General features: G+C 43.1%; 1 protein-coding gene across 2 annotated transcripts in view; it reads right to left on the bottom strand.

The window, feature by feature from the left end:
* shq1 (SHQ1, H/ACA ribonucleoprotein assembly factor) overlaps positions 1–26420 on the bottom strand; it is a 41352-nt gene extending 14932 nt beyond the window's left edge. The window contains exons 1-10 of one of the 2 annotated variants that reach the window (XM_023955093.2): positions 25537–26420; positions 24751–24918; positions 24611–24675; positions 19765–19893; positions 19531–19688; positions 19340–19452; positions 19147–19244; positions 11171–11328; positions 9717–9770; positions 4576–4699 (exon numbers count right to left, since the gene is read on the bottom strand). In XM_023955093.2, the coding sequence (XP_023810861.1) occupies positions 4576–4699; positions 9717–9770; positions 11171–11328; positions 19147–19244; positions 19340–19452; positions 19531–19688; positions 19765–19893; positions 24611–24675; positions 24751–24893 (1042 nt within the window). In that variant the 5' untranslated portion in view covers positions 24894–24918; positions 25537–26420. The other variant, XM_023955092.2, reaches the window with a different exon arrangement.
* Between the last annotated feature and the right edge of the window lie 1523 nt (positions 26421–27943).

The raw sequence follows: 27943 nt of genomic DNA on the forward strand, positions 1-27943 counted from the left end.
GAACCATGGCCTCAGATTTATCGGCACTGACCCTCATCCCAGCCGCTTCACACTCGGCTGAAAACCGCCCCAATGCACGCTGGAGGTCCTGGCTCGATGAAGCCAACAGGACAACATCATCTGCAAAAAGCAGAGAGGAAATCCTGTGGTCCCCAAACCAGATCCCCTCTGGCCCCTGGCTGCGCCTAGAAATTCTGTCCATAAAAATTATGAACAGAACCGGTGATAAAGGGCAGCCCTGCCGGAGTCCAACGTGGACCGGGAACAGGTCTGATTTTCTGCCAGCTTTGCGAACCAAACTCCTACTCCGGTTAAACAGAGACCGGACAGCCCTCAGTAAGGCTCCCAGGACCCCATACTCCCAGAGCACCCTCCACAGGATACAACGGGGGACGCGGTCGAACGCCTTCTCCAAATCCACAAAACACATATGGACTGGGTAAACGAACTCCCACTCCCAATCCACTCCTACGGGTGGATCTATTTGTCTAAAAGTGGATGCATCAGAATGGAGCCTGAGGTCTGTTTCATACAACCTTTTTTTTTTTTTTTTACAAAAAATATAAAAAAGGAAATACTCAGAAATGCAATTTTAAGCTTAATTTTCTTTATGTATGTCCTCCATCATCAGAAGAATCCCACAAGAACATGTTTAAAGAACTAAAAACACAAGTTTCCAAGGATGGGTCCTTAAGCTCCCCTTAAACGCCGGAGATGCAGTCGGCGACATCTAAATAACAAACGCTGTTGGACATACCGTAAATATTCAAACATTGACGTGAATCAGCTGATTCTGACGCGGAGAAAAGCGGCGTTTCATATGTGCTGTTATGCAATACTTCACCGATATGGTGCATCGCCTCGATTGTGTCAACACTTCACCACTTGCATATCAGCGCATGGCTGCTTTATTTTCACTTCAGAATGCGCTGGAATTGCGTAAACGTTGAGGAGTTACTGCTGTCGAAAGAATGTAAACACTGAAGCTTAAGCTCCGGGTTAAAAAAAAAAAACTGCGACAGACATCCACAAACGCGCAGACTCTGCTTGTGTTCTTCTCACGGCTGGCTTTAGTAACCATAACTGCAGCAGCTTCTCCAGCGCGGAGCAACGACCCGCTCAGGGCTGGAGAGGCTGCTCCTTTCATCCTCTCCAGGCTCGGCCTGCATTGTCCCAAGACATTCCAGACCATTCCACATAAACTCACCACTCACAGTCAGGAAAGCCTTAAACAAACATTTGGTTTTCATTTAGCGCTGGGAATCGTATGCAGGGAACTCTGCCCAGAGAAGTCAGGGCTTGGGCTGCTCAAGGCAGAAGGGCGGCATCTAAGACCCCCACCCCCCACCCCCACCACAGTCTCCTCCATGTGGGAAAAACTGGAGGAAAGGTTGCTTCCCTGTACGTGATGGGCGGGATGACTATTGCACAGAGATCCAACAGAAATCCTTGGAAACCTGCAGCAGAACTGTGGAGCAGAGGAGGTGGGTGTGAAGCAGGTAAAACCTGCACAGCAGAGGCACAAAGAGTTCAGAAAATACAGAAGAAAATGCATTTCCACTGCTTTTTCTGGAGCTGCAGACCCTGAATTCTTGCTTCCAAGGATGCTAACTTTCTCAGACATTCCTCCCAAGACTGAATCTTGAATTATTCATGCCTCAAAAAAGCCAAACAGCTTCTTTGTGTCTACAAAAGAGAACATTTAATTAGGAACTTTGGCTCCAATAAGGACGGTCAGGAACAAAGCTTTCATCTTCAACATGTTCTCTATTAACTCTGACCGACTACAAAGATGTTAACGCTGGCTAATTACTGATAATAGGCGGTATACCCCCTCCCCCCCCCCCCCCCTTTTTTTTAAACTGTGGATTAAATCCACGTAATCCCCAGAATCCTCAAAAACTGAGTCGGAATCAGCCGACACAGAAATAGACATCAGACTTTCTCTGGTTTCCAAAAATACATCTAAGTGTTTGGATTTGACTTCCACTCTGAAAAAACGTTTCAAAACCGTTTCTCGCTTTCAATTGACTGAAGAACCGAGACACATTTGCAGAGATCAATCAACAGACTCAAGTGCACCTAAATGTGCAGGTTTGGTGTTTTTCAAATGTTTTTGTGATGATGATGGAGCACATTTATTATGAAAATGAAGCTTAAAATTCAGTTTGAGTTCTCCTCGTTATACAAATTTTGCACCGGTAATGTTAGATTGGGGGTGTAGGGGCTGTAAGCTAGCAGGAGAGTATGTAAAGACAGGGATGATGGGAAGTCAGGGGAAGCCTATTCCCGCCCACAACTCAGAGGCAAATTTCTAATGAACTCCTGCAGCTATGGAGAAACTATGTCCTAGAAAACGACACAGCTTGTTCGATTTTGGCTAAAAATGGCATGATCATAATCCAAAGATCACTGAAAATACTTCTTAAAAGGGTCAAAAGGTGACCAGAGTGGGACTTGAAGTCCTACGGCATCTGCAGGACCCATTTAGGCCTCCTGCAATAGTTTACAGAAGATCCCAAAGAAAGTGTTGTGGTCAAAGGAGACATGAATTCCAGTTCTTTCCAACCTAAGATCATGCCATCAGCAGTCTCCCCACCAAACATGGTGGTGGGAACATCATGATTTGGGGAATGTACATGGGCATAGGGGTAAGGGAGCAACTGCACTGCAACAAAGAAACCAGAGAACCTCCTTTCCTGAGCGCTGGAAGATGCCTCATGGATACGTATTTCTGCACACACACACACGAGGGCTGGGGGAAAATACCACCCCCCAACATTTTTTGTAACTAGAAAAAGTAAAAATCTCCTCCAGAGATGGGTGTGGTACCATCTGACCCCAAAAAATGCCAACATTTACCAAGTCATGTTGTGTGAAAGTGTTAAATACTTGTTACAATGGTAATTATCCAGAATTATTGGTGAGGCCAAACGGAGCAGCCGAACACCGGGTCTGGGTTTGTCCACATTGTCTCTTCCATTTTTGGCCACAGTCTGTCTTGCAGGAGGCGCTCGCTCTGTCTCCTCCTCACAGCCAGAGGGCTTCTTCAAATATTTACAGCCGGATAACGTTCTGCCTTCACGGCTTCCACCCGCGCTCCGCCGCTAATGGGCCTGTTCAGCCAACGCCAGACAGCGTTTTTTAATGAAGTGCTGTGAGAACGGAGCGTGCACGCTCATTCTCCTCATTAGAGAAAAAGCAAACAATTGAAGGAAAGCACAGAAAGACGAGTGACGTACAGGCGAAAATACTGCTGCTGCGGTTCATTAAAGGAAAGCTGTGACTTAATCAGCTGTAATGACGGAATTAGCACAGAAAAAGATGAATGAATGAATAAAAAAGGCAATTAAGGAGTCAGGACTGTGGGGAGCTGTTCCTACTCTTCCTTTTTTGATCAGTTCATCTTCCTACTTAAGGGGGAAACCGTTTTGTGGCTAATGCAAATACAATACAACGATTTCATCTGAAAAATCGTTGGCGTGGTCATGAATGAAGACTGCGGCAGTGAGGGGGGATGGCGTCATTTCAAAATCAGGCAACAAAAAAAAAAAAAAAAAAAAATCAGGCAGCTGCAGAGCGGTGTCGAGCAGATCACCGGCCAGCAGCGGCTTTGATTGGATGATGTCTTAATGTCTCTGGACAGCGGCCGTTCATATCAAACGCTGCCAGACACGAGCCGTCCGGTAGCCCAGAGTAGAAACTGTCTATATACTGTCCGATCAACAACTTCTTCTTCGCTCTTCTTGCGAATGTTCCTATTCTTCCATGAGTATTGCAGCAATCACAATATTCGGTTGCCTTTGTATTTTTCTAAGCATCAATTGCAATTCGTCAAGTCACAGGTCTCAGAGAAACTGTGGCGCTGTCAACACCGTGAGGAGTTTTGTGCAGCATCAATGCTGTCTCCCCATTTGGACCCAAGGTGGCGGGATCGCCGGATTGACGTCTGGTCATTGCCATGCCAACGGCAATCGTCGAGTGGCCGCACAATCGAACGGTGGCGGTAGGACGGCAGCACGGGGGTAGGGGGGTGGGGGACGGAGGACGACAGTCTGAAATCAGACGGTTTTGGGGACCTTTGAGACCCTCCCATCAGTCCCTTATCAGCTGCTGCCCTCTTGTCCCCCGCCTGCCACTGCACGACTTCCAACTGTACTCGGGCGGCCACTGGCCGATGTCAAAAATCATCGGGTAGACTTTTAATTTTAACTTCATCCTAAGCGGCCCGCAAAAACTGCTGTCTCCCCATTACGAATGGCGCTGTGCAGTGGCGTTTTGGAGTCTTCCCGCTGCTGTCATTTGCTCTTGACTTAATGATTACTCTGGAAAATCAAAGAGGAGCACTGCTCTCCATTACTGACCTCTCACCCCCTGGAGAGTGACAGCTTTGCTGCCGCCTTAAGGCATTCTCTGCAGTCGAGCCCAACCCCCCATTCACCTTACGACTCAGTCATATGCACCCGTAGGGGTACTGCGGGTGTTTGGGTTGTCAATCTACATGTGAACATTCACACCGAACAGTACAGATTTGAATATCCAAAAATGAACTCCCTACAACATGGAGGAACTCACCTGACTGAAAAATCTTGGCTGCATCGCGAATCGCTGAGGTGACCAAGGCAAAGTGTCTGTAGAGGGGGAAGCACGAAACCCGCCGTCCGAACGACACCAAGACGTCCTGCAGGGAGCTGTAGGTCTGCAGGAGACAAAGCACCACATTCAGATGCGGATCCAAAGAATTCTGATGGGTGGCAGACTCTAAAACGGCTTTTCCAGGGAGATTTTCACGTCCAATTTAAAAAACTGAAGTAGAAAAGTACTGTTGAAAACCCGGGGGGGTCACATGACCTTTCTGTCTGCACAACCTATTCAATGGATCCAATTCAAGTTTATGCAAACCTGTTGATTCATTACATTTATTTATTGAAGAGATTTCAAATGACCCTTGAGGCGTGCTGAATAAGAAAGTGAACGCCTACTGTCATTTTAAAGGTTCCTGGTTAAGACAGGAAATAATGAGCCTTTCAGTGTGTAAACAGCTGTTGATTGACAAAACATTTTTAAGAATATTTTAAGATCAGAAGACTAAAAAATTGTCAGCAATTTGATTTTTTGTTGAGTTTAATATTAGATGTAGATAGATTTGTTCTTTATAAACATATTTTTGGACCATTAGGTGAGCCAGATTATAGGGCACATCAAGCAAAACAGTCATTAAATATGGGACTACACTACCCAGAAGGCCTAGAGGGGCACAGAGGGAAGGGATTGATCAGAAAGATTGATGGGAAGTTTTCTAGTGAACTGTGTTTTCCGTCATGTTTGCCTCTTTTTCGGCTGCACGGTGGTGCAGTGGTTAGCACTCTTGCCTCACGGTTCAAAACCCGGCCGGGGGACCTGGAACAGAACATCAATGGGGGTTTGCATGTTCTCGCCGCGCATGCGTGGGTTTTCTCCGGGGATTCAGGCATCCTCCCACCGTCCAAAAACATTAACGTTAATTGGTCACTCTAATGGGGTGTGGGGTGGATGGGAGTGTGATTGTGACCCTGTGACAGACTGCAGACATGTCCAAGGTGTCCCCTGCCTTCGCCCGCAAGTGGCCGGGATAGGCTCCAGCAACCCCGTGACATAATGAACGGAATAGAAAATGAATGATTGAATGTTTGCCTCTTTTAGTGTAATAAGAATCTTGTCCGGTTGTTACACATAAATAACTACAGCTTTAGAGCCTTGTAGAAAGTCAAATGTGCTTTTTCTAAAGGTAACTTAACATTTTTTGTTTCATATGAAGGTCAAAAAGTCCAGCAGGCGACTTCAATGCTGCACCTCTCTGAAGAATGGTTCTTCAAAATAACAGAATGAAGATGTGTAGCCTGAATGCAGAAAATGGGACAGAAAGCGGTAGAATTCTTGAAAGATTTGCTCCATTTTGGCACATATTCGAGTTTTATTTGTGCTCTCCTGCCGGCGATTACTGGCTCTCATTAGTCTTCAGGTGCTGGTGCTTTAATTACTCCTCTCAGCCCCCTGTTTATCGAGGCGGCATTAAAAAATAAAAGGGCCGGCGAGCTTTAAACAGCTCTGAAATGTTAACCGCTCGGGTCTGAGAGCTGCTGTCACACTCTGGCACCTTTAATGGACAAGAGCTCACGCTTTTTATTTCTCCTTCTGTTCTTGTTAGAGATGCGTGTCGCTGGGGTGATAGCGCCCCCCCCCCCCCCCCCCCATGGGTTGTTTTGCATTAGTGTAACTACAGAGCTGCTGACAGAGAGGGAAGAGGATGAGGAGGCAGTCAGGAGGCACACAAGAAGGGGGAGGTTTAACATTCAGAAGAGACGGAGCACCAGGAGAAGAAGATGTGCAGGGGGGGGGGGGGGGGGGGGGGTAAACAAACTGACAGACTGCCACTCAAATGGAGATGAGATCTAATGTGGAGATTATGAAGGGGAGGAATGATGCTGATAGGAGTTGACAGCTACTCTGACAGTGTGATGAGCACAAAAGGTAGAGGAAGAGGAAGAGGAAGAGGGAGAGGGAGAGGGAGGGTGGGTGAAAGGGCAGTCCAGGTAAGCCCCCCCCCTTCACTTCAGTGTCACCGCGGCAGGAAAACCTCCACCTTTCCATCTGAGCACAAAAAATTGTCCAGGGAAAGTTTCCAGGCGGATCAAAGAGGGCGCTCTGGTACAGTTTTCACGTTAACACTGTTAACCCAACGCCCCCAGCATTGATTCGTCAAATCTTTCAGCCAAAGGGGTTTTCTTGATTTATAGAGTTGTGTTGGGGGCGCGGGAGGGTGGGGGACTGAGGCACATGTGGCTTCACCTCATCCCCAGTTTATCGCCGTTACACCTAGAGGTCCATTTTTTCCACAATTAGGTTCTATATTCACTGTCCGTCTATGAGAACTGGGTGTGAGGCCCCCCACAGAAAATGTCTTATGTCCAACTCCAACAAAACAAAGTCAATTCAGTCGCCTTTTTTTTTTCATGACATGGATGAAGGCGAACGCTGTGCTGCGGCGAGACTGAATGAAAACAGGAAGTTGGGGTTTTCCTTAACATTTGATTGAATTTTAATATGCCTCTCCCCTTTAGTGTGATCTGTGCTGTTATGCATTTTATATTCATTTGAATGTTTTGCAATGTATGAAGTTTGTAATCAACATTATTTTATTTGTATTGTCTTCTAATTACATTTTTCTTGTTTATCCTTTTTATTGATATTTTCAATTGTTGATTTTATTTGCCTCTTTTTGGCTTTTCAGGTCAAACAAATTCAATTCAATTCAAGTCGTCTCGATGGGCTTCGTACCGGTAATTGAAAAAGTGAAACATGAACTCAAAAGGATCATGAACATAGAGTTCAATAAGAAAATACTGAAATGAACTAACAAACTGACTAAGCTATACTGGCAGCCCTTAGGGCCCCCGCCGTAAAGAAAAACTCCTAAAAAAAACGGTTAACATCTGTCCAGGGGCAAACAGATGAATAGTAGCCACTGGGCTAATTCTGGCTTATTGTAGTGCTGCTTTTAATGTGCATTGTCCCTGAGAAATAAATACAATTGAAATTGAAGCTAACTTTTAAAGGTAACAATAAAACACAGAACCACAGATGATGTGTGCTGTCTGTACTAATGAGTTCCTTTTTTTGCATAAATGCAAATGTATGTAGGAAAACAATTAAAGAGTTAAAGTTTCAAGTAAAATAATTTTCTAATGATAAAGTATTTTGAGTGATGTTGATTTCATCAGTGATTCATTATTTGCAGAAAGGGTTACGAAACACACTGACTTCCTTCATTGAGCGCCAGCTGTTTCTCTTCAGCAATACTTTTAAGTACAACAACTGTCAGGACATCGTTTCCCACGATGCATTGTTTTGTAGTCATCAAGGAGGCTCGCAGTCAGCGCAGTACTAAATTTCAAACTGCGCTCGACTGGGTAGGCGCCTGGTTCCCGCCCCTTTCTTGCGATATTTTTATGATGATTGACGTGTGACAGAGCAAAAATGTAACCAGCACACACCGCGATCTGCGCCACGCTACGTCCGACTGGATGACCTCAATCACGCCTAATGCCCGAAAGCAGTGATAGGTCTGAGTCGTTTGGAGTTAATGTTTCTATGGCGACCACTCTTGCCAATCAGAAGTGAGCTTCTTGGAGGTCCACAATCACTTGAAAGCGGGCTTGGGAGATCAATCAAATGTGTCGAATATTTGACGTTAGACAACATACTTTTATGGGTCAGTTTATAACTTGAACAACTGGAACTAAAACATAATAATAATAAGATGAGCAAAAACAGGTGAAAAAAGGTAGCGGAGCAAGAATGGTAATTCTGACAAATAGAATGACTGAGTAATAGCTGTTTGGGATTTTGGCTTCTTTGAACTAGCAAGTACTTCCTGTTTGGAATGCAAAGGGGGAGGGGTCACTCAGTCCAGTTCTCATATACAGTTGATGTTCATCTCAGAGAAAGCCCTTTGGGTTTTTATTTAAAACAAAAAAAACAATAAATTTCCCCCTTTCATATTCGTTAAGGTGCGTTCAAACCGCCGTGTTTTCTTGAAAATCCGCCATCACAGTAAACGGGTTAACCCAAGCAACTCATCACACGCTGTGCATTACTAAACACATTCACTCTTCTGTTCCAGACATGTTAACGCAGGTGACGTCCAGTTTGACATTCACCCTTTGCAGTAATACCAGCTTCATTGTTTCTTGGGAGGCTTTCCACAGGTTTATGGGATTTTATGAGAGTGACCGCCGATTTAAGACTCTGATCATCAAATGGGCTACATTTGGACTCTTTGAACCTACAGACAGACCTGAATGTGGGGTTTGTTCAGAACCAAGCTGTGCTTAACACCAGGTGCAGCAGCTGTCAGACAGCGACCCCACTAGGATTCCAACCGGATTTGGTTGACTCTCTTGATGACTAATCACCCTTGGTGTCCAGTTGCGTAATGGCGTGTTCCGTTACAAAACACCGTTACGCTGACTTGTTTAACACACAAGGTCCTTTGGAGGCTCCGGAGCTGAACTGGCTAAGCACTGACGCAGACACCAAACCAACCACAGCTCATGTGTGGTGGGGAAAGCGTGTGAACACACCGCTGGAACAGGAAGGGATCAACCCCAAACTGTTCCCACAAAGCCAGAGGCATGGAATTGTCACAGATTTTTCTTTCACTGGAACTAGAGGCTCAGGACAAGCTCCTGAAAAACACAGTCCACAGCGTAATTCCACAATCCACGTATCTGCTCCTGGTCTACCCCTTCTGTCAAATTCAGAACCCTTTGTGGCCCATGAGTTAAAATGTTGGCCCACCTCGATCTACGATATCAAGTGTATTTTCTTTTAGGTGTCGTAGAAAATTAGCTTCAAGTGAGGCTTTTTGAGGCCTCTTTGTTAGCATTTACTGTGAAATATAAGTCATGAGCATCTAATCGTAAAGTAATACTCAATGTTTTTGTTATTATCCTATTTTTTTTATTTTTACTCTATATTTCCTATTGATGGGTAAAAAACAACTTTGTGAATTGTTACCACTTTGCAATACACTTCAAAATGATACTGGCTTGTACTCTTCAAAATATTAAGATTTAATCACCAACTAAAAGCCGAAATATCAGTTATTACTTTATGATTCTATAATCCTGACAGAAAACCTCTAAAGTAGACTTAAATCAATGGGTTGAACTCACTTCCAGCCAGCTCAGAGTTCCACTGAGTTTCCTGATCGTCCACGGCGACTCCACCTGCAGAATGTCAGATCAAAACGGGTCAACGCAACAGTGAGAGACCAAAAACAAAAATCCTACACTAAACTTAAGTTTTTCATTCATTTTAATGCATTTGATTATTCCAAAATGTGCATCTTCTCTTGAAATTGTTATTTAGTGTGTCAAAATGTATCTGTTTTTTTCTAAAAATGTTAAAAAGAGCAGGAAGTTAAAATCCTAATCAACAATTCTAAGTCTTCAAACCTTCCTTCAGCTCACAGTACACGGCTGCTTCATTTTAATGGACTTTCCTGTTAGACAGTCTTCCTTTCTTTCAAAGAAAATCGTCCGAGCAACAGTCAAACATGGTGGTGGGAGCGTGATGATTAGGGTCTGCTTTGAAGCTGAATGAAAGGGGCATAGATGCTGTTCTCTATCAGAATTTAATGAGCAGAACAGTGATCCAAACACAGCAGCAGGTCTAGGGAGTCAAATTGGCTTCAACTGAATGAAAATATCAACTAAATTAGAAAAGCAGACATTGCAAATGCAAAAGAAATAGAGAAAATTTGACAACCAATTGAAAATGTGTAGGTTTTTTTTTTCAATCAATAAAAACTTCAATTTAAAAAAAAATGTATAAATCTAAAACTGCTACCAAATGAAAAAATGAAATTACACAGGCAACACGAACAACTGACGCTATTTTTGGAGAGGAAACGACATCACCATGACCTCTGTCACCTGATGTCAATAATGTCCCGGTAGCCAATCATCTCACAGCCCCACCCCTGTGTCTGAATCGAAACTGTAAATTCAAGATTGAAAGTGAAGAGGAGGAGAATCTAAAAAGTTGGGAGAGAAAAAAACTTTTGCATTGGGTAACAGTTTTAGGCTTTCAGTTCTTTTTTATTCAGGTTTTTAGGATCTCTTAGTTAATTAAGTTGATCTTAATACATTTGAATGTTCTTAAAGATGGCATAATCATAACAAAGAGACCACTGGGAACAATATGAAAACAGATCAACAGATGATGGGAGTGGGACTTTATCTGTAGAGGTGGACAAAGAACAACTGACAGTAAGGGAACACACTTCTGTGATGTCACCTGGAGATCTTCGGCTGGATCACTTCCTGAAATCAGTGGTTTTTTTAATCATCTGTGACCCTCATTTCAGAAGATGTTGCATCGCAGACTCAAAGGATGATCCCTCTGCGTCTCACAACACTTCACACAGGTGTCCCTGACAACAAAGTGGGTCTTTTTCACCTTACATTGCTGCAGCCGACACAGGGGGCGCACGCTAAGCTCTGCAATCTGCTCGTAATCTCTTAAGGCCCTGAACAAAATGGAAGGGGTCTGAAGGACGGAGGAGTTTGTCATCCAAGACTAAGCACTGTTCAGGAGGAGCCTGCCTCCTCCCACACACACTTACACTGTGCTCTCCCTCTGTGGAGCGCACTTCGTAGCAGAAAGCCAGCAGGATGTCCACCAGGCTGAGCCAGGCTTGGCGGCGGGACGTCTTGTCCAGCAGGTAGGATCGGTTGGTGAACCTCCTCAGCTGCTCCCGCTCTTCCTCGCTGAATGACACGGCTGCAGGAGAACGACAATTTTCCACTCAAATGCTTGTTTCCAGATAACAACGCCTGCTGTTTGGCTGCGGGGATAAACAGCCCCATCAAAGCCGAGCCGAGCCGGCTTAGGGCTTTAAGTCTTTAAGAGCGCGCTCACAATAAGCTGGGGGGGGGTCCATTCTGCTTTCCTCAAACAGACATGATGAAGTGTGGTGTGTGAGCTTACATGGACTTAAACGGTCTCAGGTTTAATGCTGCAAAAGTGAAGGGAATTTTCGCTTCTCGATCACAGACAGACATGAAGTTGTGTTTGGCTTCTTCTAAGCACTGACGACGTTTACCAAGAATGACCTCAATGTCTGTAGAGGTCAACGAGTTGGACAACATGATATGAACCACCGTTTATGAAGAACAATAGAAGAAATTCGGTAGCTTCTGCACTATGAGGCGCTCGGTCATACTGTCTGGTAGGGTGATTATTGTGAAAATATAACATGGCTAACAATATCGCAGGGGTCTCAAACTTGCGGCACGCGGGCTATTTGCGGCCCCCAAGATGATATTTTGCAGCCCCCCCACAATGCATTATTTTGTAGTCATTGGCGGCTTGCGGTCAGCACAGTACTAAATCTCCAGCTGCGTTCGCTTAAGTCAGGCCTTGATCCCGCCCCTTTCTGGTGATATTTTTGTGATGATTGACAGGTGACGTTGGAGCAAAAACATACGTCACAAACCAGGTGATCTCAAACACACCTATTGTGCATCTTGGCTTCACCTAGTATTTGGTGTCGCCAACATGAATTTCCATCCTTTTTTGAGCTTTTCTCTGATCTCAGGTATCTGTAACGATTCTTCTGATCTCCAGTGAACAGCGCCTGTTCTTTTATGAACCAGTTTGAATTCAACTACCAAAATATAGGAGTGGATGACCGGCTGCTCTACCATGACTTGTGACCAGGGTTTAAATGTGCAAAAAGTCATAAGAAAGAAAAATCCAAAAATGGTTACTGAATTTTGTTTTTCCTTTACTGATTTGTGGTTTAAAGAGTAAACTTAAAAAAAAGCAATCAACACAGACTCAAAATAGGGAGCACATCCTCTCTGACTTCACCTGGAATTTCAATAAGTCCAAGTACAGTCCAGATTTACTGACAATCATCTTCATCCACACTGAGGGTCTCAGCTGTGGAGGAAGCAGCTAAGTGTCCAGCAGTGAGAAGAAGACAAGAGAAGCCGTGTTCAGGAGAACCATTGATAGACTTACAGCACTGCAGCACAGTGGGGCAAAACGGTATTTAGTCCGCCACCAATTTTACAAGTTGTAATCCTCAAAAGGCTTGTAATTTTCATTATAGGAATACCGCAATTGTGAGAGACAAAATGAGAGAGAAAAAAATTTGAAAATCACATTGTCTGGTTTTTAAAGAATGTTTTTGCTAATTATGGTGGAAAATATGTATTTGGTCTCCTACAAACAAGCAATATTTCTGGCTCTCACAGACCTGTAACTTCTTCTGAAGGAGGATCCTCTGTGCTCCACTCTTTACCTGTATTAATGGCACCAGTTTGGCTCCTTGCAAGATCTCACCCCGTTAGGTCAAAAGGATCACAAGAACAGTGAACAAAAATCCCAGAACCACACAGGGGGGCCTAGTGACTGACCTGCAGAGAGCTGGGACCAAAGTAACAAAGGCTACCATCAGTAACACACTACACCGCCAGGGACTCAAACCCTGCAGTGTCAGACGTGTCCCCCTGCTAAATGCTAGAGAGCATTTGGATGATCCAGAAGAGGATTGGGAGGATGTCCTATGGTCAGATGACAACAAAATAGAACTTCTTGGTAAGAAGTCATCGTGTTTGGAGGAGAAAGAAGGCCGAGTTGCATCCAAAGAACACCATAACTATTTTAAAGCATGGGGGTGGAAACAGAGCGACCAGGACGACTGATCCAGGTAAAAAGAAAGAGCGTGTGGTCAGAAAACCTCCTTCCATCAGCAAAGGCATTGAAGATGAAACGTGGCTGGGTCTTTCAGCATAACAACCGTCCCAAACACACTGCCCAGGTAACAAAGAAGTGGCTTCATAAAAAGCATTTCAAGGTCCTGCAGTGCCCTAGCCAGTCTCCAGATCTCAACTCCAAAGAAAATCTTTGGACAAAGCTGAAAGTCTGTGTTGCCCGGCAACAGCCCCAAAACATCACTGCTCTAGAGGAGATCTGCATGGAGGAATGGGCCAAAATACCAAAAACATTTTGTGAAAACCGTTGTGAAGACATACAGAAAACGTTTGACAGCTGTCATCACCCACAAAGGGTCTATAACAAAGTATTGAGTTGAACTTTTGTTATTGACCAAATACTTATTTTCCACCATAATTTGCAAATAAATTCTTTAAAAATCAGACAATGTGATTTTCTGGATTTTTTTCTCATTTTGTCTCTCATAGTTGAGGTATACCTCTGATAAAAATTACAGGCCTCTCATCTTTTTAAGCGGGAGAATTTTGACAATTGGTGGCTGACTAAATACTTTTTTGCCTCACTGCAAATTAATAATAGTGCCTTGCAGTTACCTTGGGGTTTGTGAAGCCACCTTAAAGAACGTCACAAAAATGCTACGATCCATCGCCCGTACCATGCTCCAAATGTCCCAAATGTTGGCAAACAATCTTTGAGGATTCACACTTGTGTTTCGGGAGGAAAGCTTCCGAGGAACTCCAACGATTTGGCAACAACACATTTGCTTCTGTGGCAAAAACAGAAAAAAATCCTTCCAACTCCTAGAGGGACAAAGGCTGTCCCAGGCTGATCTCAACCACGTGACAATGTTATCAGTATGAGGACGAGGCTTTGGCCCACACAAACCCACAAAAGGAACACTGGAGAATGGAGATTCATGAAAACCTACGCGCGCATTTTGAACCACGACTATTTCAATTGGTAAAAGATGAGATTATGATCAAAATTCCTGCTGTTTTATGCAAAGCGGCATTTTTAACAGCAGCTATGACCGGATGGCCAAAAACCAAACTGGAAAGAACATTAAAAGATTTAAGACGTTTCTTTCAAAATAAATAGTTTTAAATCCTTTTTTTTTTTGCAATACTTAGATATGTGAAAACAAAGATGCTGTTCGCGCTCCAATCACCTTTTGATCTATTTTAGCCTTTCCAGTGGTCTTTGAATTTTATTTTGTAGTCAAAATGGAAAAAACTGTGTCGTTTTCTAGACTTAGTTTGTGTGGAGTGGCAGGAATTCATTAGAAAATTGCCTCTGAGTTTTTGGCAGGACTGTAGGCTTGGAGCAACCCCGCCCCCATTCCCCTCCCCTTTGCTTGTAGGCCACCCAGCATATTCTTTCCCGTCACAAATGCGCTCTTTTTCAAGTGGCATTTTGCTCCATCTGCTCCTGTTTCACATCAAATTTGAAGTCCAGTTTTCTTTATGTCCTCCATCATCAGAAAAATGGCACAAGAACATTTTCCATCAGAGCTGGACTTTAAAGCACGAGTGTGTGGTTCAAAAACAGACTATACGCGTTGAGAAAATCTATTTTCACAAATTAGCAAGTTCATTTAGTGCATTTTCTAACCTCACTCTGACTCAGGTTTCAAATAGAAAACATCTGTCAGATGATAAACTGCAGAGCTGTTCTCCGCAAAACACAGAGAAGCCAAATCGCCCACCTTTAAAGGGACAAAATTAGCCAAACAGATTTAAACGCCGGAGTTTTCCTCTTTTCCTGCTCTCTGTAAATCCATTCAAGTCTTTTGAAAGAGACATCTGCCTAATGGGGATCTGTGGTAAGCCTAATGGGGCGACACAAACAGACTTCAATCCCATTTAAGCAATCTGCGTCGCCCGTCACAGAGGAGCGCTGACCGCCTGCAGCTACGCAAGTCGACTGGTTTGCCTCTTTCCCAGCAGCTCCTGAAAACAGCTGAAAGTAATTCCTACATGCATGAGAGGAGTCCCTGCTCCTCATGCATGTGCGCACACACTGTGCACACTGTGTGTTGGCTGCAGGAAACGGGCGAATGCATATTTTTTTCCAATGAGGGAGATTCCTGCTGCATTACGTCAGACTTCAGTCCCCTGCAGAGGATACCTGAGCTGCAGAGGCAGAGCGCAGCCGGGCAGACGCAGGACAGCGCAAGAGATGAGCTCAAAGGGGGGAAAATAAGCGTTGAGAGCCACTCGTGTTATCATCACGGTCTTGCAGCCCCACTGGGACGCTGCTCAATTCCATAAAGCTTTGGCCCAAAGCTGGAGAAAATTAATTTCTGACCTAAATCCTCCAACTGGAGCGGCATTGCCTGGCTCACCGCCGCTCCCTGCAGGTCCAGATGGTGCAGTGGCACCAGGCAAACAGGCTTCACAATACCTGTTGAGTCCGAAAAGTGGCTCCAGAATGTGGAGATGATTACAGCGACCTCTGCAGGATGCAGATGAAAATGCAGTCCGAGCGGAGCAGCAACATTTTTTCATTTCTGAACGTCCGTGAAAATTTTTTTTTAAGGAGAGTTCTCCAAAAGAATCAATAGTTTGAGCCCATATTTATTATTAGAACCCATCAAGACAAGATTAGCTAATATCTACGCAGTCTTCAACCCTCATAAGTAATTTAACAATAAATGCAAAACAAGAAAATTAAAATAAAAAACAGGACGTGAAGTTATAAAACTTAACGTTCAAATATATTCTACCACTTTCTAATTTTATTGTCCCATCCTGAGTGTTTTTGCGGCCTATCCTTCTCCCACCCGTGTTTAATAGAACTATTGGGAATTTTTGGAGAGAAAAGAAGTAGTTGAGTTAGGATGGTTATATTTTTATTTTTCTGTCATGCAACCTGAAGATAAGCATATTTTCTGTCAAATTTTGGGGATTTTCTTATTGTAAAGTAATGTTTTGTTGAGATTTTGTTTTGTGTTTCAAGCCCCCTCCAATATCCAAACCAAACTAGGTGTCTTTTTTCTTCTTAATTCAAATTTTAATTCCACCAGATTGAATCCGTCTTTTGCTCTGTTTAGTCAGTGTTTCTTTTCTTTATTTGAATCTTTAATGCTAAAGTTTATTTATGTAATGAGGTTGCTGTTTATTTCCAAGCCTTCCCCACAAACGCATTTTACAAAGTCCTTTGTGTAACGGTTTATTTTGTGTATCAATAAAGGTTTGATTGATCTCATTGTTGCTTTATGACTTTCCTCAATGTCATCATGGCCACAGTAAAAATAAATATAAACTTGGACAACATTTTGCTTTTATTGTATACAGTTAAAAATGTGTCTCATCCAAACCTGGGGGGAGGCAGTCAAACTTCTTGAATGGCTCCCCCTTGTGGCACTCTGAAGAAATGACTCATGGTGACAATGGATTTTTATTTGCAAAACTTACTGATCCTCACCTTCAGACTATGGAAGCGATTATGTAGCATAATTAAAGATAAAAGATTAACAGAAATGCTTTTTCATTTTCAAAATTTAACTGCATCAAATGACTCAAAATTAAAATGAAAAATCAATCCTTCAAAATGCTTTTTCATTTTATACTTAAAACCGCTTATTCTGTGTCATAATTAAAACGAAAATGCAAAGAGGGGATTGCATTTGCATTTTAACATCCACCCTGCGAACATTGTCGCATTATTCAATCCGAATGAGCATTTCCAGCAATGCTCATTGTCCGTTCTGAGTTTCGAGTACCTCCTAATGTTTGAAGCACATATTAGCCTATCGCTAACCCGTCTTTCGGTCCTCCTTGCAGCGAAGAAAAAAGCCCTGACCGCTAGGATTAAAAAAAAATATGATCGAGCAAGCCCTTAACTATAATCATTACTGTAATAAAAGCACATTACAAGATAGTCTCCTGCAGCTTCACGCTGAGTGTTGGTCCAACCAGCAAGCGTTTAGCATGGAGAAATCTGCTGTTTGTTGATGGGGCTCCAGCTGTCATCGAACAGCAAAATCAGCGCAAAGCTGCAAATAAATATGTAAATATGTGGGAATTACATCAGCCTTTATTTTATTCTGGACACCACTGGAAACACAAGTTCATATGATGCTTTCTCAGATCGTAGCAGCATTTCGCGCTCCGCTATGCGAAGGCAGCTGGCGGTCCGAAGAACAAAAGCTTGTCCGCTGTGCGTCCGAATGAGGACCGCAGAAGGTGGAAATGCTGCTATGTAGTCCTGAGAAGCTGTGTAAAATCATCAGAAGTTCACAACCGTCACAAAGCCGTCTTCTCTGCCGCCAACACAAAGCTCCACTGTTCCTAGTCTGTGTCTGTTAGCAGGCGGACACACAGAGAAAGCAGTGACGTCATCGCCCCGCCTCCTCGCTGGAAATGCTCATTCGGATTGAATAATGCGACAATGTTCGCAGGGTGGATGTTAAAAGGCAAATGCAATCCCCTCTTTGCATTTTTGTTTTAATTATGACACAGAATAAGCGGTTTTTAAGTAGAAATGAAAAAGCATTTTGAAGGATTGATTTTTCATTTTAATGTTGAGTCATTTGATGCAGTTACATTTTGAAAATGAAAAAGCATTTCTGCTTTTGACTTTTAATTTTTAATTATGCTACAGAATCGCTTCCATATCAAACTTCTGCTTTGGTTATTTTAGACTTTAGGTTTATTCGTGATGCATTTGAGAAAATTTCACGCGAAGACCACAATTTTTCTCGCTTTTAGTTGTAGTGTGAATCTACTATATATATATATATATATTGCAGCTCATGCCGTAGCGTGTCTGTTGCCTCTGCAGTCATTTGGGTTGCTGCAGCCTAGTTAATGATTGGTCTAAAGGATCATCTACGGTGCTGAAAGATATGATTTCTTAAGTCGAGCATAAAGAGCAGCAGATAGAGGTTAAGCTGTCAAGACCACTTAGCCCCCAGAGGACAGCTGGGTCCTGACTCTGCAGAGCACAAAGGGGCCACTTTCGACTTCATTAGCACTCACGTCCACATCCATCTGTCAGCTGACATCTATATCAGCCGGAGCAAAAGCAAGCGGGGGGGGGGGGACTAACAGTTCTCCCTTTGAAATATACGGCCGACGGTTAAATCACAGAAAAAGAAAAACCGCCTTCAATGTTTGACGGGCGAGCTGCTTAAATCTTCCAGCTGTCGCTGTTCTTTACGCCCAGCTGAGGCTAATGCTGTTTCAGCTGTCAATCAAGACATCAGGTTCGATTTAGAGCATTTACGTGCGCTGGAGCGAGCTGCTCCGTCTGATGAGCGCGGCGAGGAGCTGGGAAGAGCCGTCGCTGCTAAAAGGGAAAAAAAAAAACAATCAGGCCGCGGCTAACGGCCTGACTGATGGCTGCCCAGTAACCGCAGTAAGAACACAAAAAGCCCGATATGCACAGATAAGGACCTTTACTAGATTCACACACCTGGACCCACGTCTGCCTAAATCCACGTTCATCGCACAGATCTGCAAAGATGCTTCAAAGGAGCTGTAGTGCAGAAGTTAAGACCGAACCCCTAAAAATGGCAGCCACTCCGATGAAAACGGTGTTTATGGCATTTTCTTGTTACATTTTTAGGATGATGGAGGGCATTTATAAGGAATTTGTGGCAGTGGGGTGGGGTCGCTCCATGCCAACAGTCCCTGCCCACAACTCAGAGGTGACTCTCTGATGAAACAAAATGTCCCAAAAAAATAGAAAAAACACTTCTTGCCTAAAAACGGCATAATCTTAGTTACAAGGTAACGCTTTTAGAATAGATCAAAAGATGATCGGAGTGGGACTTTAAGTCTGTTTGAGTCTGTAGTTGGAATAAATGTCCACAGGGACGGATGGTCCCTCTGGTCCGAACTGAAAACTCACCCTGTTCCTCTTCCTGCTCTGTGGAGACCCTCAGTTTTGTCCACCAGGGTCTGAACTTCAGAAGCCTTTTTATTTCATCATCTTCAAACAAATCCGCCCTTAAAAAAAAAAAAAGAGGGGGAAAAAAATCCAGATTTTCCTCTTTAAACTGCATCCCAAGTATTCAAACCAAACGTCAACCTCTGGAACTCACAGGTAATGGTCAGAGGAGAACGCCGAGGCTTCCGCCTGCAGCCGAGCCCGCCGCCGCTCCGCTGCAGATGTGGCCTCTGGGTTCTTCAGGTCGATCACCTCGCACAGTTCCTCCTAAAGTCCATTCCAGCACAGGGATCAGAGTTTTTGCCACTTAAAAAATAGTATTTGAAGACGCTTAAAGAGTCTGACCTGTAGTCGATGGAACACGCCACACCTTAGATTGGCAAAGCCGTACTTCTGCAGCAGACCCAGCTCTTCCTCCGACTTCTCCGTGTAAACCTGCTGCTCAACCTGCCAGTCGAATTCCTCCTCGTCCTCCTCGTGGCCTCCTGCGTTGCCACTGCATTCTGTTTGACGGATCGGAAGCCTTCGTCAGAGTGGAGTTGGTCACCGTACACGAGGCTTTACATTCCAGCAGCTCACCCGCGCTCAAGTCCTCCACCAGAGGTTTGGCCGAACGCCAGCCTTTGGGAGCCAGGAGGCTCGTGAGCATCTGCAGCCCCTGGAAATGTTCTCCTGCCGTCTCCTTTGGGATCCGCAGAGTGAAAAGTCCTGCAATGACGTACGACTCGGTCAACCTCCAGCTTCTTGCTTTAGATTCAATGTCTATGAAATCGCAAATGAAAATAGCTTCACGCTAAATGCCGTTTACTCATTTTCCTTCCTTGAAGGGGCTTCAGTCCCCTTCACCCATAAACAGCCATCCATCCACACACACGCTGCTGCCAAACGCTGGGGCCAACCTTTAACCACTAGGGGCAGCGTGGGGTTCAGTGTCTTGCCCAACGACACTTCAACACATGGGCGGACAAGGTGGAAACCAAACCTGAGAGCTTCCAATCAGAAGATGTTTAGTTTTAGTTCTACTTTTTGTTGTTGTACCCATATAAATAAACTTAGACAGGTTTCTGTCCCACACCCTCATATCTTCTCATTTTCTGTTTGATTATGCTTGTTGTACACGAAGCTTTATATTTTTTTATGTGTATTTAAAAAGACAAAAAGAAACATCAAACCTACATACTGGTTTGTAACCAGAGCAGACTAGCTAGGTTTTTTCAGCAGACCCCTGGCCAGTTAAACCCTTTTTGTGTCAAGTCTAGTGAATCCTGTTAATGAGCTGTTCTCTATGATGCTATGTAAACAACCACAGCTGTGTTTCTATCTGTAAAGAAAACAAACTGCTTCCACTGCTGCTCAGTTTAAAATAGTCTTTAGGAACAAGACACCACTGATTTTTTAACCGTTGACATCTTTCAACTACCGTCACTCTTTAACCATGTAGTAAACATAATTCTAAAGCTGAGAAAGGCAGCTTTGCCTTGATGTGCAACAACTTAAATCAGCTGTAAATGTTTCGCATAACAGCCCCCATTGACCCCGGTACTGGTCCCTGGGTCATTTGGTACCGGGCCGCACAGAAAAAATAAAATAAATTACATGACTTCCGTTTTATCTATTTCGGAATCTGAAAGATGTTTTATTTGAGAAATTCGCCTTGATTCTCTGCTACAATCATCTGCCAATGCGCTCTTCTCGGTTACGTGATAGGTTACCGCTAGAATAAAAGCCAGGAGCTAGCAAAATGAATAAAAAACAAACATCTTTGGAAAGTTTCTTTGCCAAGAGGAAAACACCCAGCCAGGAGACAGAAGAGGAGCCTTCAACTCTCAAAAAAAGCTACATTTAATAGACAGTACTTCTTTTTGCACCATGAGTGTGGGAAGGGAAGAGGATGATCACACCTGTGCGATGTAAACTGTTAAGCTTGTCAAAATAAAAGCACAGGGTTCATCTTGTCACGTCTTTGATCCTCCTTCGTGCTAGTATTTCTACAATAACCGTCCACCTATATTTGGAAGACCGGTCCGTGAGAGTTTGTATGACGTCATGCCGGTCCGCGGCGTGGAAAAGGTTGGGGGCCACTGATCTAAAGTGTCTGGAGTTTTAGAGTTGATTAAGAGCTTAGATGTTAACTTCATTAGAAGTCTAAATAAGAGCAGGGCTTCTCTAAACAGACACTAACACAAGAGTAGAGATGTCTCTCTAAAACACTTCATTACAGCTAATTGGATCCAGATCACACTGACGGGTAAGGCTCTAGTCTAGTAAATATCCTGGGAACAGCCTTAATGTAAAAGAAAAGGAAGCTGCTCCTGTCGCGGCAACCAGAGCCATTACGGTCAGCGCTGTAGTCATGACAGTTTTACAGACGCTTCCAGCGGCCCTTTGGACGGGATGAATAACTCCATCAGTTAAGCTAATTCCTCACGGCTGAGTGACTCCGACACAAACCAAAGGCGCCCGGAGGATCAATCATACTCAGTGGCATCGGGCAAACCTGTCACCGCTTTTAATTTGTCTGAACGACAACACAAACTGCACTTGTGTAGTCGGGAGAGCGCACAAACCCCATGCAAAACCCTCTCTGGCTCATTTACATGAGCATCACAGAAGGCCTCTTTATGTTCCTGGAGCACACTGGAGGCCCAAACCGCAACTTCCATGAGAGCCACATGAAAATTCACATGCTTCTGAAGCTCATGCACACGTGGGGGGCCATCGCTGTTTGGCATGGTTCATGCTGGTGTATGACGACACTAATGCCTCCCTCACATGCACCTGCATAGGTGCTGCAGGTTTTAGGGTTTGTCCGGAATAGGGGTGAAGGGAGAAAAATCTATTTGACAATATACCGCGATATTTCATTTGGCGATAGAAGTATGGATTTGAAATGCTGTCAAGACGATATTTATTTAATTATTCATGAGCGTCCTTCAGCCTCAGTGAAAATGCTGTGAGTGAAGCGGGCCAAAGTTCTGCAGAACTGAGATTCCAGTTCTCCTGATGGATCAGAGTGATGTGTACAACGCCGACGTCAGGGCGATGAGCGGTAAAATCCGTGTTTACCTCGGCGTTTGAGAAAACGAACCTGCAGTCTGTCATGTAAACAAAGCCTCTCTTAGCCACAGTAACCCTTGTGCTATCTTAGGCACTTTACCATTGGGAGTTGGGTCATTTAGACCCACTAGACAATGCTCTGAACCTTTTTTCTTCAATGATTTGTGATCTTAACTGGTGTCCATGGATTACATGAAATCTTTCCACCTTTATCCACCTTTGTCACAGTAGGGAGAACACGTCAATGTAAGGGTGGGGTCATAGGATAGCTCAAGGTTTAAAGAGTCCCTGTCATACTGCTGTGGGCTTTTTTGTGTGTGAAGAGTCGAGGTTGTGGATAACATCCTCTCTGCCAGTGTTTCTATTTGTTTTTGTTTATCTTATATGTCCGGAGAGAGACGGGACTGGCACCTCAGGAAAAGTCGTCCACAAACCGTCACAGTGGGTTTAATAGCGGCCGGTTTGACTTAGAGCCCGAAAACGGTCATAGAAACTTGCATAGCTACGTTTAACACGAGTATTGAACGCAGAAGCCCGAAACCCGCGTTTACATAGACTTTTCATTGCAAATGACTGCATGAACTTGTGTTGCCATGACAATGTGAATGCATATTTACAGTTCCATTTTTTTTCTGGTGCAGCCAACTCAAAGACGAAATGAAACTGGAACGTACAATTGTCGTTGCTTTGGTATCGGGAAGGATAGCGTAAAGTACGCATACACGACTTCCAGGTGATGCTGACAAACGGCGCCCTTACGCTAGCAGCACTCTAGAAAGGTGTGCGTGCTGGCTCCTTACTGACCACGCGCAAATGCTGCAAGCACGGGGTGTGCAGGCAAAACGCAAGCGCCCAAAAAATGCCCACACAACGACGCTACGATTGTACAATTGTCTAAGGAGCGTGCACGTATCACGTGAACTGCCCCAACGAGCTCCCTGCGCAGTGCGGAGGAATCGGGGGAAGATCAACAAAACGCAAAAGTCTGTACGACACATCCTTACCTAGCCCGAAGGCCTGTTCACACCGGGACGAATTTCGCCGGCGATTTTCGCCGACGTTTAACGCCTCGTGACTAAACAAAGGGCACCAATGAGAGTGTGCACACCGACGCGAAAAAACGCCACGCGTCAAAGCGTCAAAAAAAAAAAACGCCTCGGGTTTGTTGTTTTTTTTCGACACATCGCGTCGAAATCTATTCGACCAATGAGAATGGCGCTTTTGCACACGTGTCTGGAGCTTCTGAAATTACAGTAAAACACAACTTGGGGGCGCTCAAACACAAAACTGCCTTGCTGAGCACATATACCAGCGAAGAAGATAGACGCCAAGTAGCGTCTACACTGCCACGAAGAAATAATGACGGACATTCTAAAATATCCCCGAAACAAGCACCAGTTGGAGCAACTGGTGCTTGAAATATTCATGTTTTCTTTGTATGATTCTGACAAGCACGTAAATACTTGCTCTCTTCTTCTGAGTGAAAAGCGACTTTAAGAATCGTAAAGTTGCGCAGCGCCACCTTGTGTACAGGAGTATTTCTGTTTACATTAAGCGCCATCTAATGTCAGGGAATGAAATTGCATGTTCGCTCGGCTCATTGTCAGCGAAAATCGCCTGGGTGTGAACACAAAAAACGTGGCGAAAAACGCTGAAGAATAACGCCTGGCGAATATTAGTCCTGGTGTGTACGGGCCTTTAGATGTTGTATAACTTTTCACTACAACCTGTCGCCGGCAGCATCCCCGTAGAAATGAACATTTTCACCCTGTGGGTTCATCGAACGATCTATGACCCTAACATTTTAAACGGCCAACCTGTGGGCCCACGAACAGGTTTGCCCATTTCTTGCCCGCAGAAAACCTTAGACCACCCGGAAGAAAATAAGACATAACTTATGTCAGATTCTCAACATGTACTTTCTGAAATATCCAGATTGTTGTTAGATGAATGTACTTGGAAATGGGAGACAAACTCTATTGGGACCTACGACACACTAAAATGCAGCACTGATTATATTTTCTCAAGTGTGTCGTAGGTCTGAAAGCTCTGATACAGTTTCAAAAAGCAGCTTCCTGTTGACGCCTCCGTATTACTTTTTTTTTAGAATAAACCAGGAAATGAAAAATTTACAACACTATTATCAAATTTAATGCCACAAGTTTTCTGAATAGAACACGAGCAGAAAAAGTAGATTCAATAATTAATGTTATATATTTCTAAATTTCATACTGAAACTGAAAAATGATCTTTAATACCAGACTTCTTAAAAATGTTTTTTGCACTAATGCTTATCACATCCATTGAAAAAACTCGTACTATCTACTCGTCAATATTTTCCCAGGTCTTGGAAATGCAGGAGGCTTACCTTTATCGATGTCAAATGTGGCTTTTTCTCTGCCATCCTCCACAATTCTTCCAGGAAGAGTTAATCTGACAATAAGGGAACATTTGAAAAGACCCAGTGAGGGAACAGCAAACGCAAAATCTCTATATTTATGAACTCACCTTAGGAAATAGGGTTTAGCGTAAAACTTCAGATCTGTGCCATCAATAAAGAGGTCAAACTCAGAGGTTCTGGTGAAGGGAACACGGGCGCTGAGGGTCAGAAATTCTGGATCTTGGCTCAGCTCGAAAGCAGGAGTTATCATTGTGAAGCCAAATGTTGGGGAAATCCTGCAGTGAGAAGGTCCAGCGGAGTTATGAAGAATCCCAGTCTGCTATGATTTACAATGGGGCTGATGCAGCCCGCCATCTAGTGGATGGCTCTGGTACTGCAGCAGCTCCACACGTGCAGCACATGGAAGAACATTGTCAACACAGCTGAAGTCTAACATAACAGTGACGATTTAAAGCTGCTATCCGCAAACGCTGTGTCTACTGTGGCGACCACGCAGCTTTTAACACTAAAATAAAGCTGCAATAACAATTTAAACCAATTTGTTTTGTATTTCATCCGTTTTCTTCCTCACCGAACTTTAGTTTTTTTAAACCCAATGACTCTTGAAACATTACGTTTTCGTGTTTAAAACAGATACTTCGTCAACAATAACGTAGAACCAGAAAGCTGAGAATATTAAAAGAAAGTTCTGACCGCAGTTAGCAAGCTGTTAGCCCGCTAAACAAGCTAACGTGACTGGTTCCCTCGTGGTTGTCACAGCAACGACCGGAAACCGGCGAATTAACGGCGCGTGCGCTCCACTTTATACAGGAATGCTGCACTGCTCCAACATGTCTGCCAAAGTTTGACTAAAAAAGTGGCGTGTTAGCATGAAAAGAAGCCAAAATACTCACCAAAACACAGTTATCACAGTCAGCCGGTGCTCAGAGGAAGGTGGTCCAAACTTTACCGGAATATATGATACAAACGCGCACTTTGATTTGAGTCAGCTTCATAAAACATCAGCTGGTCGCTTTCAAAGGTTTTGAGCAGTTTTATATATTTTACGAGTGAAATTAAGCGTTACATTAGCAAATAAAATGTGTTCACCTAGAAGCGCTGTGAGAATAATATACAGAACTCTTGATCTCTGTAAGCTTTACAAACCTCTTTTAAAATAAATGTCCACAAACAAAAATCCGATTGAAATTTACATAGTTTTTCCTTTTAAGTATTTGAACATGACTGAGTAAAAGAAAATCCACGTCACCTTGACTTTGTTAAGAATAATCCATGATCAAATAAATCAGTTTTCATAATGCTAACAATGTCGAATAAAAGCATAGAATTTAAATACAATAAAATAAAACTTTATTCCTGAAAATCCTGTAACATACTCCATTGTGCATCCATTAAGACATTGTTGTTTAGTGATATTTAATGGCATCTGGCTAGATAAACTTCGGTTTGTAGTTGATATATGTATATATTTATAAATATCTTTAGGAAAGAAAAATGAGGCTTTGATATCATATCCAAATTCCAGAACTGATTTCATTTGGATAAACGTTTATGATTCTATTAGATTTCAGGAACATATTCTTAGGTCATTTCTAATTTTATTCCTAAAAGAATCATGTAACATAGAAAACTAATAAAAGCTAAACTCTCTTTGAAAATTATTAAAAATATTGTTTTTAATTACTGGACGTTTACAATTTTGTTGGGGTGTCCACATCTACAACTCTAAATTCCTGTGCCCTGGAAATTTACCAAAAGTCTGAGAAAAAAAATAGTGAGTATCTGTGATCAAGAGATTGGCAAATATAGACCACAATGCATTGCGTTTGGACGATTATTCATGTAAAAAGAAGTATGTAAATTTATTTTTTAGAAATACTACAAGTTTTCATCAGAACACAGTGGATTCTTAAATAGTCTTTGTAAAATGTTCATATTTATAAGGATTTTCCATTGACTGTATATGAGAACTGGAGTGAGTGACGTTACCTTTAAGATCCAGGGCATTATAAAGGTTTTAAGTAGTTAAGGAGTAGGAAGAGAATTTGGACATAGCCCAAGTCTAAGTAGAAGGAAATGTTTAAAAAAAAAAAAAGTTATGTAATAGATGTAGTTTGTTGATGTAGTTTGTAATGTCGTTTTGAAACTTAGTATGTTATTTTTTTAAAACTGCATTTTTTTCATGATGTCCTAATATTATGAGCACAAATACAACTTCAAATAAAGTTTTATAAGTTTCGGTGTGTTGCTAACTGATGCTAGTAACCTACGGAAGCATAGTCGTCTCATATTTCAAAATAAAAGTCGATACCGGAAATGCTTTTTTATTTTATCAACAAATATGCGTCCGTTGACTCAAGCAAAAATAAAATGAAAAATCAGTACGGATGAATGATAATGGATTGAGCTCCTTTAATTATTAGCCAAATGTTTACAGAAGTGGACACATGCAGAAGATGATAGAGGAGATCTATATCAGTGTTTTTCAACCAGTGTGCCGCGGCACACTAGTGTGCCGTGGGAGATGGTCAAGTGTGCCGTGGAAAATTGCCCTCATTAACGGATCTAAAAACATTAACCATCTCCAGGAAATCAGCTCTTTGTTCATCCAAACAGGTCCTGATAAAACACTGAGTAGTTAGGAATATAAACGATCATAAAATACTTTTTTCGTTGTGTTTATTTGATTCTATTAAAGACATTTTGATAAGAATGACGGTAACGCGAAATAGCTGCAGCTATAACTGTGTAAGGAAAAGTCCCGCAGCTTTTACTGTCTCCACGACTCCACCAATCATTCTTGAAAGCTTAATCACATGTCATCAGTCTGACCAATCAGAAGTGGTTAAAGTCTCCACTTCCTTGTTCCAATTTAGCTCATAACTCAGTCAGTTCCGACAAAAACACCAGCTAAAGCTCGTCTTTAGCGGTGTAACTTTCCACAGAATCCGGTATCAGACCGTGGAACAAGTGAACAAAACCATGAAGCTCAGAGACGCGAGTCTTTCTGCCGTTTTGTCGCAGTTTTCACACTACATCTCCCATGATGCATTGGCTTAAAGGGACAGCGTCTTGAAAACACAACGAACATACAGTTTGTATGTAACTTAACTTTTATTACATCTTTTAGAAAAACATCCTGCTTTTTCTGCCACAATTATCACAAAAATGCACGTCAGATTGCCGGGGGGGGGGGGGGGGGGGGGGGGCTGTAGATCAAAACAGACTATGAGTTTCTGCTTTTTTTTTTTTTTTGGGATGCTGGTGTGCCGCGGGATTTTTGTCAAGGTTAAAGTGTGC

The sequence above is a fragment of the Oryzias latipes genome, chromosome 5 (assembly GCF_053564925.1).
Source record: "Oryzias latipes strain Hd-rR chromosome 5, Olatipes_Hd-rR_3.1".
Classification (NCBI taxonomy): Eukaryota; Metazoa; Chordata; class Actinopteri; order Beloniformes; family Adrianichthyidae; genus Oryzias; species Oryzias latipes.